At 41.5% G+C, this 15,438-nt stretch overlaps 1 protein-coding gene across 2 annotated transcripts in view; it reads left to right on the top strand.

Moving 5' to 3' along the window:
* Positions 1-432: 432 nt before the first annotated feature.
* LOC104360434 (histone-arginine methyltransferase CARM1) overlaps positions 433-15,438 on the top strand; it is a 77,721-nt gene continuing 62,715 nt past the window's right edge. For both annotated transcript variants that reach the window (XR_004406648.2, XM_032989736.2), the window contains exon 1: positions 433-616. Coding sequence is in view for 1 of the 2 variants with exons in the window: in XM_032989736.2 (XP_032845627.2) it covers positions 445-616 (172 nt within the window). In the remaining variant the exon portion in view is untranslated. The remainder of the gene's footprint in view (positions 617-15,438) is intronic.

Genomic DNA, 15,438 nt, shown 5'->3' with positions numbered 1-15,438 from the left:
TTAAGTGAGCCTTCTCCCCAAATCACTGCTACGCAGTTCTAGCCCCGATGCCCACGCGGGAGCTGCCCGCGGACACGCGCGCACGGCCTCCCCCCCGCCACCTCTGTCAGGGCCGCGGGCGGGAGGGAGGGAGGGGCGTCTGTCGCTCTGTCGTTCTGTCGCGCCGTCGCAGTGGTGTCCCCGCCTGCCCGTCAGCGGGGCCGCGCCCCGGCCAGGTGGTGGTGCTGCCCGCCCACCCCGCATAAAGCGCGCGGGCGCGGTGCGGATGGAATCGGTCTGCTGGCCAAATTTCTTCAGCGAGGGTGCCCTCCCTCCCTCCCTCCCTCCCTCCCGCCCCGTCGCAGTCGCCCTTCCCCGGCTGGCGGGAGCGGCAGCGCCGGAGCCGAGTGGTAGCCGCTGTTCGCGGAGGAGGAGGAAGGTTGTGGTGGGGGCTGTCTCGGCGGGATGATGGCCGCTCTGCCTCTGCCCACAGAGGAGCCGCTGCGGTGCGACGTGGAGCTGCTCTTCGCCGAGGAGCAGCTGCCGGCGGGGCTGCAGCTCGTCAGCCCCACCCAGAAAGCCCTGCAGCTGGAGGTGCAGCCGAGAGAGGAGGGCGCCGACCTGACTGTGAGAGACGGTAAAGTACCGACCCTCGCCGGGCGGCACGGAGTGGGGGTCCGGGCCCGCCGCGCAGGGCGTCCCCGCTGGCACCCCCCTCCGCCGGGAACCGTCTGGCCCTGGAGCGGGACGGGCACCTCCTCGCGTTGAGGGCTCGGGGGAAAGGCCCGGGCCCGGCCGGGCTGGGGGGGCGTCGGGGGCGGGTCCCGGCAGCTGCCCCGGAGGGCGCCGGGCTCGGCGGCGGCAGCCCTGGCCCCGGCGGGGTCGGCTCGGCTCTTGACGCGGGTGGAGGGTTCCCGACGCGTTTCTGCGGCTTGCCGGGCTCGGGCGTTGCGGGGGGACGTGGGCACTAAACGGTAATAAACTCGCGGTGGGGAGCTAGCTCGAGGTCCGAGGAGCTTGCGGGAACTGGTCTCGTCTGCGAAGCGCTGCCCCGGTGAGCAGCTTTCCCTGCCGTTAGAAGCTTGTTAGTGGCAAGAAGTTTGCTTTATCGGAGAAATATACGAACTGGCACGTCGGGGTTTTTTTTTCCTTTCTGTTCTTGAGCGTTGTTGGGTCTAACTTTAACCAGGGACGGACAGAAGATGTCATTCTCCCATATGTGACGGACAGGGTCTCGATTTCTTCCCATGGCACCAAATGGAAGAGGCGAAATAACAGATAGGGAAAGGGAAGGAGGTAAAGAAGCCGCTCTGTAGTTGTGCGAACAGTACTGCGGTTGTTTTGCTGCTGCTGCCGGCCGGGCAGCTGTGCTGAGAGGGCCGGGGAGCACAGCAGGGACTCGGGATGCACTGTGCTGCAGGGCGGGGATCCCAAATGCTCTGGCTGTCCCCCAGCAGGGCAGCGCTTGGCCCCTCAGTAATTCTCTGTGGTGCTGCTACTTGTAGATGGGCTGTCTTAAGATGTACAGCTGATGTCTGCGTGCACGCACTTTACTGACGTCCTCAAAAGCAGATTTTTTTTTTTGGGGGGGGGGGGGGGGGGGGGGATATGTATAAGGTAGTAGCAGAACTGACATTTTTAAATAAAACAAACTTCTTGAATCTGGGTGATGGGAAGACTAGGAAAAAACTGAAATTGCTGTATGTATAGAAGGTAACTAGAAATGCACTCAGTGAGGTGGGTGAATGAGACCAACCCTGTGCAGGTCTACGCACACCTGATGTGGCATTGATTTTTCAAAAGTGATCTCGATAACTTCTGAAAAGGTTGCTGGAATAGATGGGTTAGTCATGTTTGTTTTTCTGACTGCAGTGTAAATAAATCAGTTCATATGCCAGTTGATACTGGATATTTGCTTGTGCTGTCAGTCACTTAACATGTAATTTAAGAAAGAATGAGTGACAAAAGCTGACCACTAATCACAGTTGAGATGTGCTTCTGTCTTGTATTGCATTAATTTGAAGACTACTATGTAGTTACTGTTCTCTGTCTTTCATTTCAAAGGTGCTCATTCTTACATGCATGTGAATGAAAGACCTACTGGAAGTAGGGGGAAACTCAAAGTTATCAGTTGGTTTGTTGCTTTTTTGGTTTGGTTTTTTTTTTTTTTGTTTGTTTGTTTATTTGTTTTCTTGGAAGGGCTCACATGGGACACAACTGAAAACTTCAAAGATATAGAGGGGATATTTATTTATTTATTTTATCTGATGCCTAATTACACCAGTTTACTAGTAGTTTACTAACCACTTGTTTGGTAAGTTTAGGATGAGAGTGCATCAGTGTCTTATTTCGTCTTTTTCCTTTCATATGAAGATGTTCAAGCAGTGCCCTGTCAGACCCTATGAATAACAAATCTTTTTGGTGGTATCTGGGAGTTCAGTAACTTGATGCTTGAATACTTCATGTATTAGGCGAGAGAAAAAGTCTGCAAAGAGCCAGATCACATACCCTATTATTAGTACTGACAATGTATCATGGTTTTATGCTCATTAGAATGACCTTACTCTTATTTATGTTGTCTCACCTACTAGGGTGGACAACTTTGCTGTGAAAAGAAAAACTATTTTCTTGCAAATCTTGAATATGTTTGAATAGAGTTGATCATGATGTGGTGCCTCGTGCTGGTGGTGGTAAGATGCAGTTTATTTAAGTAATAAAGGAAATGGCATAATTTGAAGTGTTGACTTTTTTTTTTTTTTCCCCCCTCCTCCATACTTCACATTGAAGTGATGAACATTACTTTCTCTTCAAACTTTCTACCTGAACACGTCTCCCAAAGCTATGTATTGGGTATGTTTGGAGAAAATAATTTGGTTGTAGTTATTGTGATTCTTTAAACACATATTGAAGGGGGTTGCACTTTATTTTCTGATTCTTTAGAGAAAAAAAAAAAAAAAAAACAAAACAAAATAAAACAAAAAAAAAACCCAAAACAAACCCAAAACAAAAAAACAATAACCAACCAACCAAAAAAAAAAAGCCACAAACCCCCCAAAACCCCAGTTCTAGTTTAAGATACCATCTACTTGTTTCTCCAGTACAGGAGTATTTGTTAGGAAATATTTTTGTGGAGAACAAAGCACACACTTTTTGTGTGTATTTTTAAAGTGATAAAATACCCCCAGTCAAGCTGTCTGGTCAAAAATTACTCTGACTGCAGATCTGCGATTAGACTGTCCATCAGGACTGCGTTCTTACCCTTGTTACAGCATTCAGTTTATCTGCAGTTTTTATCCTTCACCTATCACTGCTGTATTTGTCTGAACCTGTTCTAGTATTGTCTGTGATGTAATAATGGTAATTGAATATAGAGCTGAGTAAGAATGTAGACTACGTTTCATAGAGTAGTATATAGTATATTCCTGGTACCCAGAGTGATTTTAAAGGCAAACGTGTGAGTGGGTTCTGCTGTGTTGATTGGCTGCTGGAGTTGATGCTGCCAGTAAGGAGCATGAATAAGAATTCCACCAGCTCAAGCCTTAACATTTTCCTTTTGTGTGGATGCACACTGGGGCAATACAGTGTCCAAAGTCAAGGGATATCACTACAACCACTCTGTTCCCCAGAAAGGAGCCAGAAGCAGTAGAATTTCTCCCCAAGTGGAACAGCTGCTTATGATCCTGAGAGATGCAGAAACCAACAAATAAATACAGGATGTTAAAACAGGGAAGAATTAAGGATTATGCTTTATCAGGCAATAGATCAGATTCATCTGTGGTACAGGGGAAAGCAAGAATCTCCCCAATGCAGCATTAATGTCTGTAGGGTGGGGAGAAACATTGGCCTTTCTAAAGTAACAGGTGCCAGAGGCAGCAGCTAGGTATATTTCTGAGTGCTGTGAGGTGGGGCCAATGCTGTGCTAGAGCTACAACCATTTGAGAGAAGTCTCCATCAGGGAGAGAGTGGTTTCTGGTGAGCTGTGAACCCAAGGATGTGAGGGTGCTGAACAGAAGACGTGCTGTTGCCTGACATAGTGTATTGCTTTGGAAGGATGGGATATTAAAAATGTAATTTGTAGGTGGTTCATGGAATGATCGTAACAGAGTTGCAAAAGTTCTAGTATAAATAGTGAGAACTTCAGGGAAGAAATTAGAAAATTGGTATCCGGGAGGTGTTCTCAGGAGACCAAGAGAAAATCCAGGGCTGCAACCTACTTGGATCAAAGGAAGCTGTAGAGCAGATGGCTGAGTGTCGTAAGATGCAAACAGCAGTGTGGTGGCTTCCCTGGGGTTGAGAGACCCTTTGGATTCCCTTTCTTGCAATAATTGGTATGTAAACAGGTGGTGATCTTCAGCTGAGACCAGTGAAGTTCTAATTGAGGTCTTCGAAGTTTGTCAGCATCTGGATGTTTCTCATAGACACAGCAACTCTACTTTAATTCTGTTACATTCTTGTTTAGTTGTGCTGAAAGACCATTAGCTACTGTTTCTCTGAAGTATTTTTTCCCCACTTCCTGTGACAGCTCTTTAGGCAATTAAAAGGAACATCCTTGAATACTTTTAAAAATGTCCTTGGAATCTTATATTAATTTTGGTTCTTTCTGATGTATTACTTTACCTTTTGTCCCTTACAAGTATCAAGAATATAACAACAGACAGGATTTAACTTCGAAAGAAGAAACCACATTCAACTCCCCCTTTCCTAACAGAAGTAAGAAACCTTGTGCTTGTTCATGGTACATTTTATATGAAACAAGGTTTAGTGCTGTTGAAGCTAAGAGCGTGAACCTGGCAGCTAGCAGCTGCAGCATCCATGTATTTCTGCATTAAAGTGCAAGTTCTGTAGAAGTGCATATTATACCAGCTCTTCACTAATTATTTTGTTTTGTCTCAGGTTACTAGCAAAAACAACATCCCTGATATCTTTTTAGGAGAGGGGTATTGGCTGTACCTTGTAGTTTGGAGCAAGTGAGGGAGAGAGAGTGGAGTATTTTTTTTTCTGACTCAATGGATACTTTGAGAAAATTCAACAGTAGCCTAGCAAATGTGTAATTTTTCTCTCCAGTTATATGCAGAATAAACTCAGTGATACCTAAGTAGGCTGTTTTGCAAACTGTCTTTTTATTCAGAGGACCTGGATAGGAGCTCAATGAAAATGGAATAGTAGTGTTTTTGTTTTGAAAAATGAGAAAAGTATTTTTTGATATTCTGATATTTTTTTCTTCCCCTTGCTTTCTATGTTCCAGTATCTGCAATAACCTTATTAGTTGGGAATGACAGACATAAAAATTGTGAGGCTGGCAGGTTATTTTCTCTCTGTTTAGAGATTAAAGAATAGTATGTCTGTAATAAATTTGTCTTTTGTTCTTTGCATGTGTTAGGTGAGGTCAAAAAAAGAAAAACTTGGGCATTATGTATATAGGAAAGGCTACTGGGTAAATGCTATCCTTTTAGATCATTGTTACAGTGTCTTATGCTTAATTCTTTTTTAATACTGTTTAATTACTGCTGATCAGAAAGTATGAGCTTCTGTTGATGACTGAAATTTGGAAGAATTGGTGCAATAAGTGAAGCCCCAAGAAAAGTCTACTGTATTTTACCACGTTTTTGCATCATTACTTATATGTTTATATCTTATTTGTTTAAGATCCTTTATATCTTCCTTAAGAGTTGCCTCTCTGAGTTCCAACTTTTGAACTCTAGGAGAAATTTTACCCACCTTTTGAATGAGTTTATTAGTAATGTTACATTTTTTGCTTAAAGATGTCACCTACTCTTCAGGAGGTAGTTCTGTAGCCCCTGGAAGCAGATAGAAAATTCATATTGACTTCAAATATGTTGATCATGTGCCAGCTGTGGCAGAAGACAAACTGCAGACAAGCTGGAAGATTATAGGCCATATATTTAGCTTTTTAAAAAATTACATAAAAGGGAAATTATGCAGCATTGTTAGTCTCAAGGAGAATGTGTTATATTTGTGCTCCAGAACAAGGATGCTAATTAAAACTTTACAGCTTGGAAAATTCATCACTGGTAATCCAGTTCCACCAACTTAGTGGTAACAAAAGATTCATAGTAGTGAGCTCCAGACACTATTGAGCTGGACTGGATATGAACCATTAACCACAAGAGAGAAACTCCACATTATTTTACTTGTCCCTTCCTTAGTTCCCCTGCCCCCCCATGTAGTATCTTGCAATCTTGCGTAATTTTTTTTCTATGCTACACAGAGTCCAGTTTTAAATCCTAAAACATTAGGAGATTAAAATGTAAAATAAATCACATACTAGCTGAAATTCAAAGGTATCAAGTTTGGGTATGGTGGAAAATGTATTTATGAATGCTTATGTTCTAGTACTGTACATTCACATGCTTTGCACAGATTATACTAGCATCAGCAGCCACGGTGTGCTGGTAGAGGGCAATCACTACCAGTAGTTCTAAACAGCAGAACTGATGTCATTCACTGTTTCCTTTTCCACTGTGAAAAATCTTCATTTTCTTAGTGGGGAAAAATCAATTTCTAGAGGAAGTTTGAGCGGACAACATAGTTAATATTTTATATATTTAATTAACGTAACCTCTGCCATGCCGGTGATATGGAGGCTTTTAGTTGTCCTTTCCCACTTCTTTATTTTTAGGGCAGCAAAAAGGATTTCAGGGGGGATAAACAAAGCACTTAAATTTTATTTTATTCTGAGGGTAAATTGCAGGTCAGACAATTCTTGAAGCAGAATACTTTGTGTGAAGGAATAGTAGTGTGGTTGAAGGAGGTATCATGAGGAACAGTAATCCTGAAATTTTCTGTTAACCGTTTCATATCATAGTACTAAGTATTCCAGTGATTAGTTGAGTAGGTAAATTCTTAAACTAATGTTTCACAAGGGTTTTTTTTTTATTATGTATCAAGTGCTAGTTTTTTTCTTCCATGCACAACTTTTGCAGTATGTAAGTAGCTTGCTAATCAGTCATGACCCTTCTTTTACCCTGGAAGATCAAGCAAATAAAGCAAGAAGTGCAAGTTTTGCAGTAATTACATTAATTTTTTTATGTTTGTATCAATATAGATGTGTAAATGTATATACGCATATGTGTGTTTAAGTAGTAAGTAGATTAAAATATAGAAAGATAATAAAGATTGAATCAGGAAGTTCAATAACTAGCCTGAAAGATACTACAGTGTATACTAGATGATTTATTTTTGCTGGTGGTGGTGGTTTAGGGCTTTTTTGGCTGGTTTTGCTTCTGCTTTCTTGTATGGTGTCTAACTCTCCCTGTGGTCTTATATTGTACAATCCCATTGCATGTACTGCGTAACAATTGTGGTGCTCTGGCTATGGATATGAGTATGAGATTTGAGTGACCTGGACTTAGTTCTGAGTTCTCCCACAACATGTCTGCATCAGTAATACAGCTCATCCTTCTGTAAAATGTGGTGATACCACTTCATGACCCATCAGCCATACAGGAAAGCTAAATGTTTTAAAGTTGTGAGGTGCTCAGAAACTGTGATGAGACTGTTTATAGATGAATTGAAGTATTTTATAATGTCTGGTGCTGGTAGTGCAAGCGTTAGAGCTGAGTTTACAGTAAATAGTGTTGCCTGTAATGCCTTATGCTGAGAAGTCACTGTATATTCAACGACCCCAACATCTGCAGGAAAAGTAGCACAGTGACTGTAGGCAATCCAGGAGATCCTGGAGTGCACTGAGGATAACTTCTTAAGGCAGGTAATAGACAGCCCTACCAGAGGGGATGCATTACTGGAACCTGTTGATCACCAACACAAGTGAGCAAATCGGTGACATCAAGATTGGAGGCAGCCTGGGCTGCAGTGATCACACACTGGTGGAGTTTGCAGTCCTGAGGGATATGGGTCAGGTGAAGAGTAAAAAAAAGTCAGGACCCTGAATTTTAGGAAAGCAAACTTGCAGCTGTTCAAGAACTTAGTCAATAGGACCCCCTGGGCAACTGCCCTCAGGGACAAGGGAGCAGAACAGAGCTAGTGGATCTTTAATGATGCTCTCCATAGAGGGGAAGACCTCTCGATCCCCAGGTGTAAGGAATCAGGAAAGGAAGGCAAGAGACCAGTGTGGCCAAGTCAAGACCTGCTGGTCAAACTAAAGGGCAAGAAGGAAATGCACAGGCAGTAGAAGCAGGGACAGGTATCCTGGGAATAGTATAGGGATGCTGCCCAGTTGTCTAGGGATGGCGTCAGGAAGGCCAAGGTACAGCTAGAGCTGAACTTTGCAAGGGACACAAAGAATAATAAGGGCTTCTACAGGAATGTCAGTCAGAAAAGGAAGGTCAAAGGAAGTGCACGTACTCCAATGAACACAACTGGCAAACTGCTAACAATGGATAAGGAGAAGGCTGAGTTATTTAACTTTTTTTGTCTCAGTCTTCAGTGGCAACCTCTCTTCCCACACCTCTTGAGTGGATGGACCACAAAGTCCTTCCCACTGTAAGAGGAGATCAGGTTTGAGATCACTTGAGGAACCTGAATGTGGGACCTTACAAGATGCATCCAAGAGTCCTGAGGGAAGTGGCTGATGTAGTTGCCAAGGCACTCTCCATGATATTTGAAAAGTCATGGAAGTCAGGTAAAGTCTCCAGATACTGGAAAAAGGGAATCATTGCACCCATTTTTAAAAAGGTTAGAAAGGAGGCCCTGGGGAACTGCCTATCTGGGAGCCTCACCTCCATGCCTGGGAAGATCACGGAACAGATCCTCCTAGAAGCTGGGCTAAGGCACATGGAGGACAGGAAGGTGATTTGAGACAGCCAGAGTGGCTTCTCCAAGGGCAAGTGTTTCAGAGACTCTCAAAATAAGCAGGCAACAATTGAAATAAATTTTATTTTAGATACAATTGATTGGCATTCCAGCAGTTATTCATAAATGGCAAATCCTAATGTCTATGAGAGCAAAAAAACCCTGTTACTGCACAAAATTCAATAAATTCCTGGGACTTAACAACAATCCAAAACGTTTAATCACTCACCTAAAAAGCGGGAGCTCTCAACCTCAGGAGTTTCCTTGGGCATCATTCAAGCCCAAGGGGTGAGCCTCAAGGAGTTTTCTTCGTCAGCATTCCAAACCAAGGGTAGAGTCTTCAACCACAGCATGCTGCCCAAGGGAGGACTAGCTCAAAATGGCTCCCCCAGGGGACTCTGTTTATACGTGAGCTGAATCTGATCCGTGGTCAGTATCAGCCCTTACTGGCTGAGGGCCCTAGTTACCATAAAAACCTGAGAACAAGGGCACAACAAAAGAAATCAACAGCCACTATGTCTCAGCAGCCAGGAAGCCCTATCTTTGTTGGGGCTTGCCACAGCAAGCTTTGCCTGACCAACCTAGTGGCCCTCTGTCATGGAGTGACTACATCAGTGGGTAAGGGAAGAGCTATGGAAGTCATCTGTCTGGACTTCTGTAAGGCCTTCAACATGATACCGCACAACATCCTCCTCTCTAAACTGGAGAGATACGGATTTGATGGATGGCCCATTCAATGGGTAAGGAACTGGCTGGGTGGTGGCATGCAGCGAGTAGTGGTCAATGGCTCAGTGTCTGGATGGAGACTAGTGATGAGTGGTGTTCTTCAAGGGTCAGTATTGGGGCCAGTACTTTTTAATATCTTCATTGACAACATAGACAGTGGGGTTGAGTGCACCCTCATAAAGTTTGCAGATGAAACCAAACTGTGTGGTCCAGCTGACATGCCTGAAGGACAGTATGCTGTTCAGACGGATTTGGAGAAGCTTGAGAAGTGGGCCCATGTGAACCTCATGAGGCTTAAAAAGGCCAAGTGCATAAACCTGCACCAGGGTTGTGGCAACCCCCAGTATCAATACAGGCTGGGGGATGAAGGAATTGAGAGCAGCCCTTGGGGGAAAGGCTTGGCAGTCTTGGTGGATGAAAAATTGGACATGAGCTGGCAATGTGCACTTGCAGCCCAGAAAGCCAACCGTATCCTGGGCTGTATAGAAAAAAGTGTGGCCAGCAGGTCAAGGGAGGTGATTCTGCCCCTCCTCTGCTCTGGTGAGACCTCACCTGGAGTACTGTGTTCAGCTCTGGAGTCCACAACACAAAAAAGGCATGGACCTGTTCAAGTGGGTCCAGAGGAGGGCCACAAAAATGATCAGGGGGCAGGAACACCTTTCCTTGGAGGAAGGGCTGAGAGAATTGGGGTGATTTAGCCTGGAGAAGAGAGAGAAAAAAAGGCTCTGAGGAGACCTTACTGCAGCCTTTCAACACTTAAAGGAGTCTTATAAGAAAGATGGGGACAGTATTTTTAGTAGGGCCTGTAGCAGTAGGACAAATGGTAGTGGTTTTAAACTAAAGGAGGGTAGATTCAGACTAGATATAAGGAAGAAATTTTTTACAAGGGTGGTGATGAGACATTGGAGCAGGTGACTATGAGAGGTGGTGGATGCTTCATCCCTAGAAACATTCAAGGCCAGTCTGGATGGTGCTCTGAGCAACCTGGTCTAGTTGAAGGTGTCCCTGCTCATTGCAGGGGGGTGGGACTAGATGACCTTTAAAGGTCCCTCCCAACCCAAACTGTTCTATGACTCCATGATTTGCCTGTGCTTGTCCTCTGAACTAGTTCCTTCTCTTATACTAACTGACTTGCAGTTTGAAGGTGCAGTTTGATGACCCTTTTACTATTACTGATAATACAGCTTTCTAGGAAGAATTTCAGACCATTTTCTTTGTCTGATTTTCAAAAGTTTAAGGACTTCTTGAGTGAGTTTATAAGATGACTCCAGCTCTTTCTGAACTTAAACTTTGAATGAGGGCCTTGAAGAAAGAGTGTAAAAATTCTCAAGCCTAAATATGTGCTAGTTAAATGAAACTGCTAGAAAATCTTTTTCACAGCAATAAATTATCTTAAATGAACCAAGAGACATGAAATGTGTTGCTGAATAACGATACTTTTGGATTTTGTTACTTCTGCTGCAGCTTGATCTGAACTAAATTAGGACTTTGAACATCCAAGGCTTATGTCAAGAAAAGATAGTATGGGTGGAAATAGGTGTAATGTAAAACTATTAATTATTTTCCTTTTTTTTTAATGCTTTTTCCTTTTTTTTAAAATCTTTCTAGGTAAGCAATGTATATCAATGAAAATACCTGCTTAAGCTTGTATATATTTGCTTTTAAATATTGTGCGGTGCTGCCCATATATTTTAATAAAAATGGTTGTTTCTTAAGGAGTTCCTAGTCTAACTAGAACACAGAGATGAGTGAGAGAAGAAAGAAGGAAGAATCTTCTTTGGTTTTAGATCACAAAGCTAAGGAAGAGGATACTACCAGAAAGTTTAAGTCTGGGTGTAGCCAGTAAGTGCCACAGTAAATATTTAGATTGAATTTAGGATATGTTTTTAATTGAAGGAGGAGAAAGTACTGCCCTTTGAAATAGGTTTACTTTTCTGGGTTTGTTTTGGGGGCGAGAAGAGAGGTTACTTAGGTTTGTAGAAGCATGAGATTATTTTGCTGAATTACGTAAATTGCATGCAGAGAAAATGAGTGGATAAATGCCAAGAGTGTTTTATTTAAAGGCACTGATATTACTGGAAAAGTTCTTCAGGGGAGCCTGGATCAGCTCCTGCTGGTCCCTCTTCTCCAACCAAAGTCAATTAAAAGGATTGGTGTATTATAAAGGCAACAATGTGGCAACGGAAAACTGGGATCACTGAGATGTTTTCATAGCTGGCAGAAGTACACAGCAATGCATTTAGTGTAGTGAACTTGTACTTCTGTCTCTTGTATGCCCTAAGCCACTACCGTTTTTTATTGTGTACTACAGTTGACTGAATTGTTTTTTTTTTAATACATGGAAGGACTTCTTTATAGTAGTGGTGTCATAATCCTACTCCCACAGGATATGAGCATATGTTTGTGTTAGCACAGTAAGAGTCCCATTGCTAGTTCTGTTGGGTTTATGATCTTTTCCTGTTCTATCTTGAATTTTCTGTGGTGAATTTTAATTTAATTAATCTGCAGCAGACACTGAAGCTATGTGTAAATATATTTGGATCTTGAGGTAAGTAAATATAAATATAAATTACTTTCTCTTTTCAATAATCTTACATGCTGTCTGTAAATTAAGGTCTCCGTATCTGAAAGCGTAACTTGAAAATCTTGCTTCCATTTATGTTTAGCTGTATAATTTTGAGTGAGTCATTCACAAATTCCTAACTTGAAAAAATGTGTACTGGTAATTTTGCCTCTGTGATTTACTACCACTGACTTCATTTGGCAGTATTCCTGGAAGTAGCATGGATGGCACTGTGTCTGAATGTGTCCATGGGATTAGGTTCTTTTTATCCAGAAAACAAATTGCAGCTGTGTAATAATAGACATCTGGAAGGCAAATGATCTTCACTGAGGTCATGATGGCCTGATCATTCCAGTGCCAGCTGCTTGTATGCCAGGTTCTTCTGGCAGCTAAATAGTGTGTACTAGAGAGAGGCTTTCCATTCATTTCACACTGTCCCATATATGGAATGTTCCAAATATGCTCTGGACCCCACAGTGGCTTCCAAAATGTATCAGAAATGCTGTATTAGGAACCTAGTTTTCTGAAAGGTGGGTCTGCTTGTTTGATTTCCAAAGGAGCACGATATAAAACAAGTGTAAGGCAGTGTCAGTGAAGACACAGTGATAATAGGTTCCAGCATTTTCAGGGAATATTTAATGGAAAGATATTCCAATTTTTTGTCCAAATCTAGAATTCTTCAGTCTTTATTATTAGTTACCATGTTCTGGTTTTAATACTTTGGCACTCTAACATTCACAGTGGCTGTGCAGTTCAGAGTAGAAAGGAAGTAAGGCTGTTGACTGGTTACATGCTTGGCAAATGTTAAAAACATTTGTGAAGCAAAAAAAGCACTCCTGGAGTGAGAAAATGACTTCAAATCTATCAGATATAGTTAAAAAATAATGAAGTTATAAAAAGATATTTCTGGCCTTTTGGAAGCAGCAGAAGGAGACAGCCTGTAATTTTCAGCCATGTGGTGAATTATATGGTACTGAGGTAAGGTAGTAAAGATTAGTGATGACTGAGGATTTGTCTGCATCTTTTGATTCTTTCTTCCCCACTCCCTCTGATCACTTCTTATGAAGGTAAAATACATCTGAATCATTGACTAAAATATAACAAATCTTATATATGTATTTGTCAGCGACTACAATTTAATTTCCCTATTTTAAAATTGTCACTCATAAACAGAAGGCTAGTTTCTTTAGATATCCACAGATAAGACATGCTTAATTCGCTGCTTTCCTCCTTTTCTTTCTGATTATTAAAAGATGAAGTTTCCAGGAAGCAAACTTTGTTTTTTAAATTTACATTTAGTGATACTTTGCATGAGCTTCTAATAAGTATTTAGATATTAGATTTTACAGGTTAGTTTAGTCCTCAGTGCAAAATGGAATAAGGTTGTATCTCAAAGTGATACAGATAAATTGCTGCTGACATTTTTTTGCTGAACTGCACCCACCAATTTTTTACAAAATACTGCTGCTGAGTATATTGGGATTTTTTTCATATATATACATATAAATTTTTTTATTACAATTTAAATACAAATGGTAAAAAGTCATGTATCATTGCAACTCTTCATAGTTTTACGGTATCTTATTATTTAAGTCTTATGTAAAATTCTAGTTTAAATGTAATGATGCTTTCAGAAATGTGTGGACATATAAAAATGTAAAAATAAATATATACTGTAACTAGAAAAGAAAAGAAATTGCAAAGTGAGAATACAAGTGTGGCCTTCTCTTTCTGCAAATTTAGTAACCTTACACCAGGCCCTTCCCCTCCAAGATGTTTTTGTATAAGGAGGGAGATGCACCGACTCATTAAATGTCAAGACACCAGCAGTGTGAAATCAATTTATGACTAGTGGTATGAGGTAATATGAAATGCTATTGTTGATTTTCTTACTCTAAGTCCTTTAAAAGTACAAGACAGTAGCTTAAACACTGCCATTGTACTCTTTGTATCTTATCTTACTTAAAAGCCCAGTGATTTATTGCTGCAGTGTCTCTAAGCTGCAGTGATTTACCGCAGTAGTCTGAGATTAATACTTGCTGATTTGAAGTTAATGAAACTGTGCCTGTTTATAGTAGAAAATAAACTCTTTAATACTTACAGAGATAGTAGCGTGTAATTGAGAAATAAATTTCTCAGACTTATAACAATAGTGGTTTAATATCTATCTAAACAAACACTTTATTTTAAAGTATCTGATTTCTCTAAAGGTTGCTATAGTATGATTAAAGTAGGTTTCCTATTCTGTGCCTCAAATTATACTCCCGTAGTGGTTATTTCAGAATATTTGCTTGGCCTCTGACTGCCTTACAAGCTACATCCGAGACAGTCAGGATATGACGAGGGCAGTTGTCCTAAATTGTCACCATTGGGAATCTATGTCACAGAGATTCTTTACATCTTCTAGGTGCCAGTTTTAGTCATGTATGAGGCTTTAAATGGTGCCATTAATACTTAGAGGAGGTATTACTAGTGAGTTTACAGGCAGAAGTGGGTGTTTGGATGAGGTGGTTTGCATATCATAAAAATATTAGAGCCCACAATTCTAACTACCCATTTGTCTTCCTGTCTCAAGTGTTTGGTTTTTTATTTTGTTTTGGGTTTGTGGTTTTTTTTTTTTTTTTTTTACAAACTGAGTTATGCTTTTGAAACTAAGATGTGTCAGTCACAAGTAGAAGAGGTAACGTGTTCGAGACTCTTGTTATTATTGCAGTATGACACTATCTTCTTCAGGCTGACCAAATAAATAGGAATACTCTTAAAATTGGCACTAATGTTTCTGTACCACACTATTCTTTTTACACTGCTTGCATTGATCTATTGTGATGATATGTTTTATTTGTTAAGCTGCATGAGTGCAAATAAAGGCAGAGCTCTGTTTTGAGGTTGACAGACCAGCACCCTGACGGGTCCATGGTGAAAACCAGCTATGCCTTCAAAGGCCAGGTTACATATTAACTCAAGACTATGTTGCCTGTAGATAACTTCCAAACTTGACTCAGAGCCTCTGGAAGATGCCTTTTGCTGTGTGAGTGTACCAGCTTCAGTGAACTGTTACTAAGGAATGTTTAAACTGCACTTAATTCTGTGGGGTAAAAACGTTCTTTGTTGTGTTTTTGTGTTTTAAAGGATGTAATGAATCAGAGAGGGTGTGACATAGATAATTAGTAAGCAGGCGTATTTGAAGCCTGCTATTGATGGGGCTGTATTTCTTTCATTTTGTATTTGCACTAATGGCAAAAGACAAGATGGTGTTTACGGATGTGAATTGCTTGGAAATTTGTTTTTGGCATTAGCCTTCTGCATGCAGTAGGTGCTGATCTGTTTTCAAAATGGGATACAGGTGTAGGAAACAATGAAAAAAAAATGTAACTGAAAGGCATACAGGACTAGATAAC

Source organism: Tyto alba, unplaced genomic scaffold, assembly GCF_018691265.1.
Source record: "Tyto alba isolate M040663 unplaced genomic scaffold, T.alba_DEE_v4.0 Super-Scaffold_42, whole genome shotgun sequence".
Taxonomy (NCBI): domain Eukaryota; kingdom Metazoa; phylum Chordata; class Aves; order Strigiformes; family Tytonidae; genus Tyto; species Tyto alba.
Note: the sequence above shows the minus strand (reverse complement) of the source record. Positions and strands in the feature narration are given on the sequence as shown.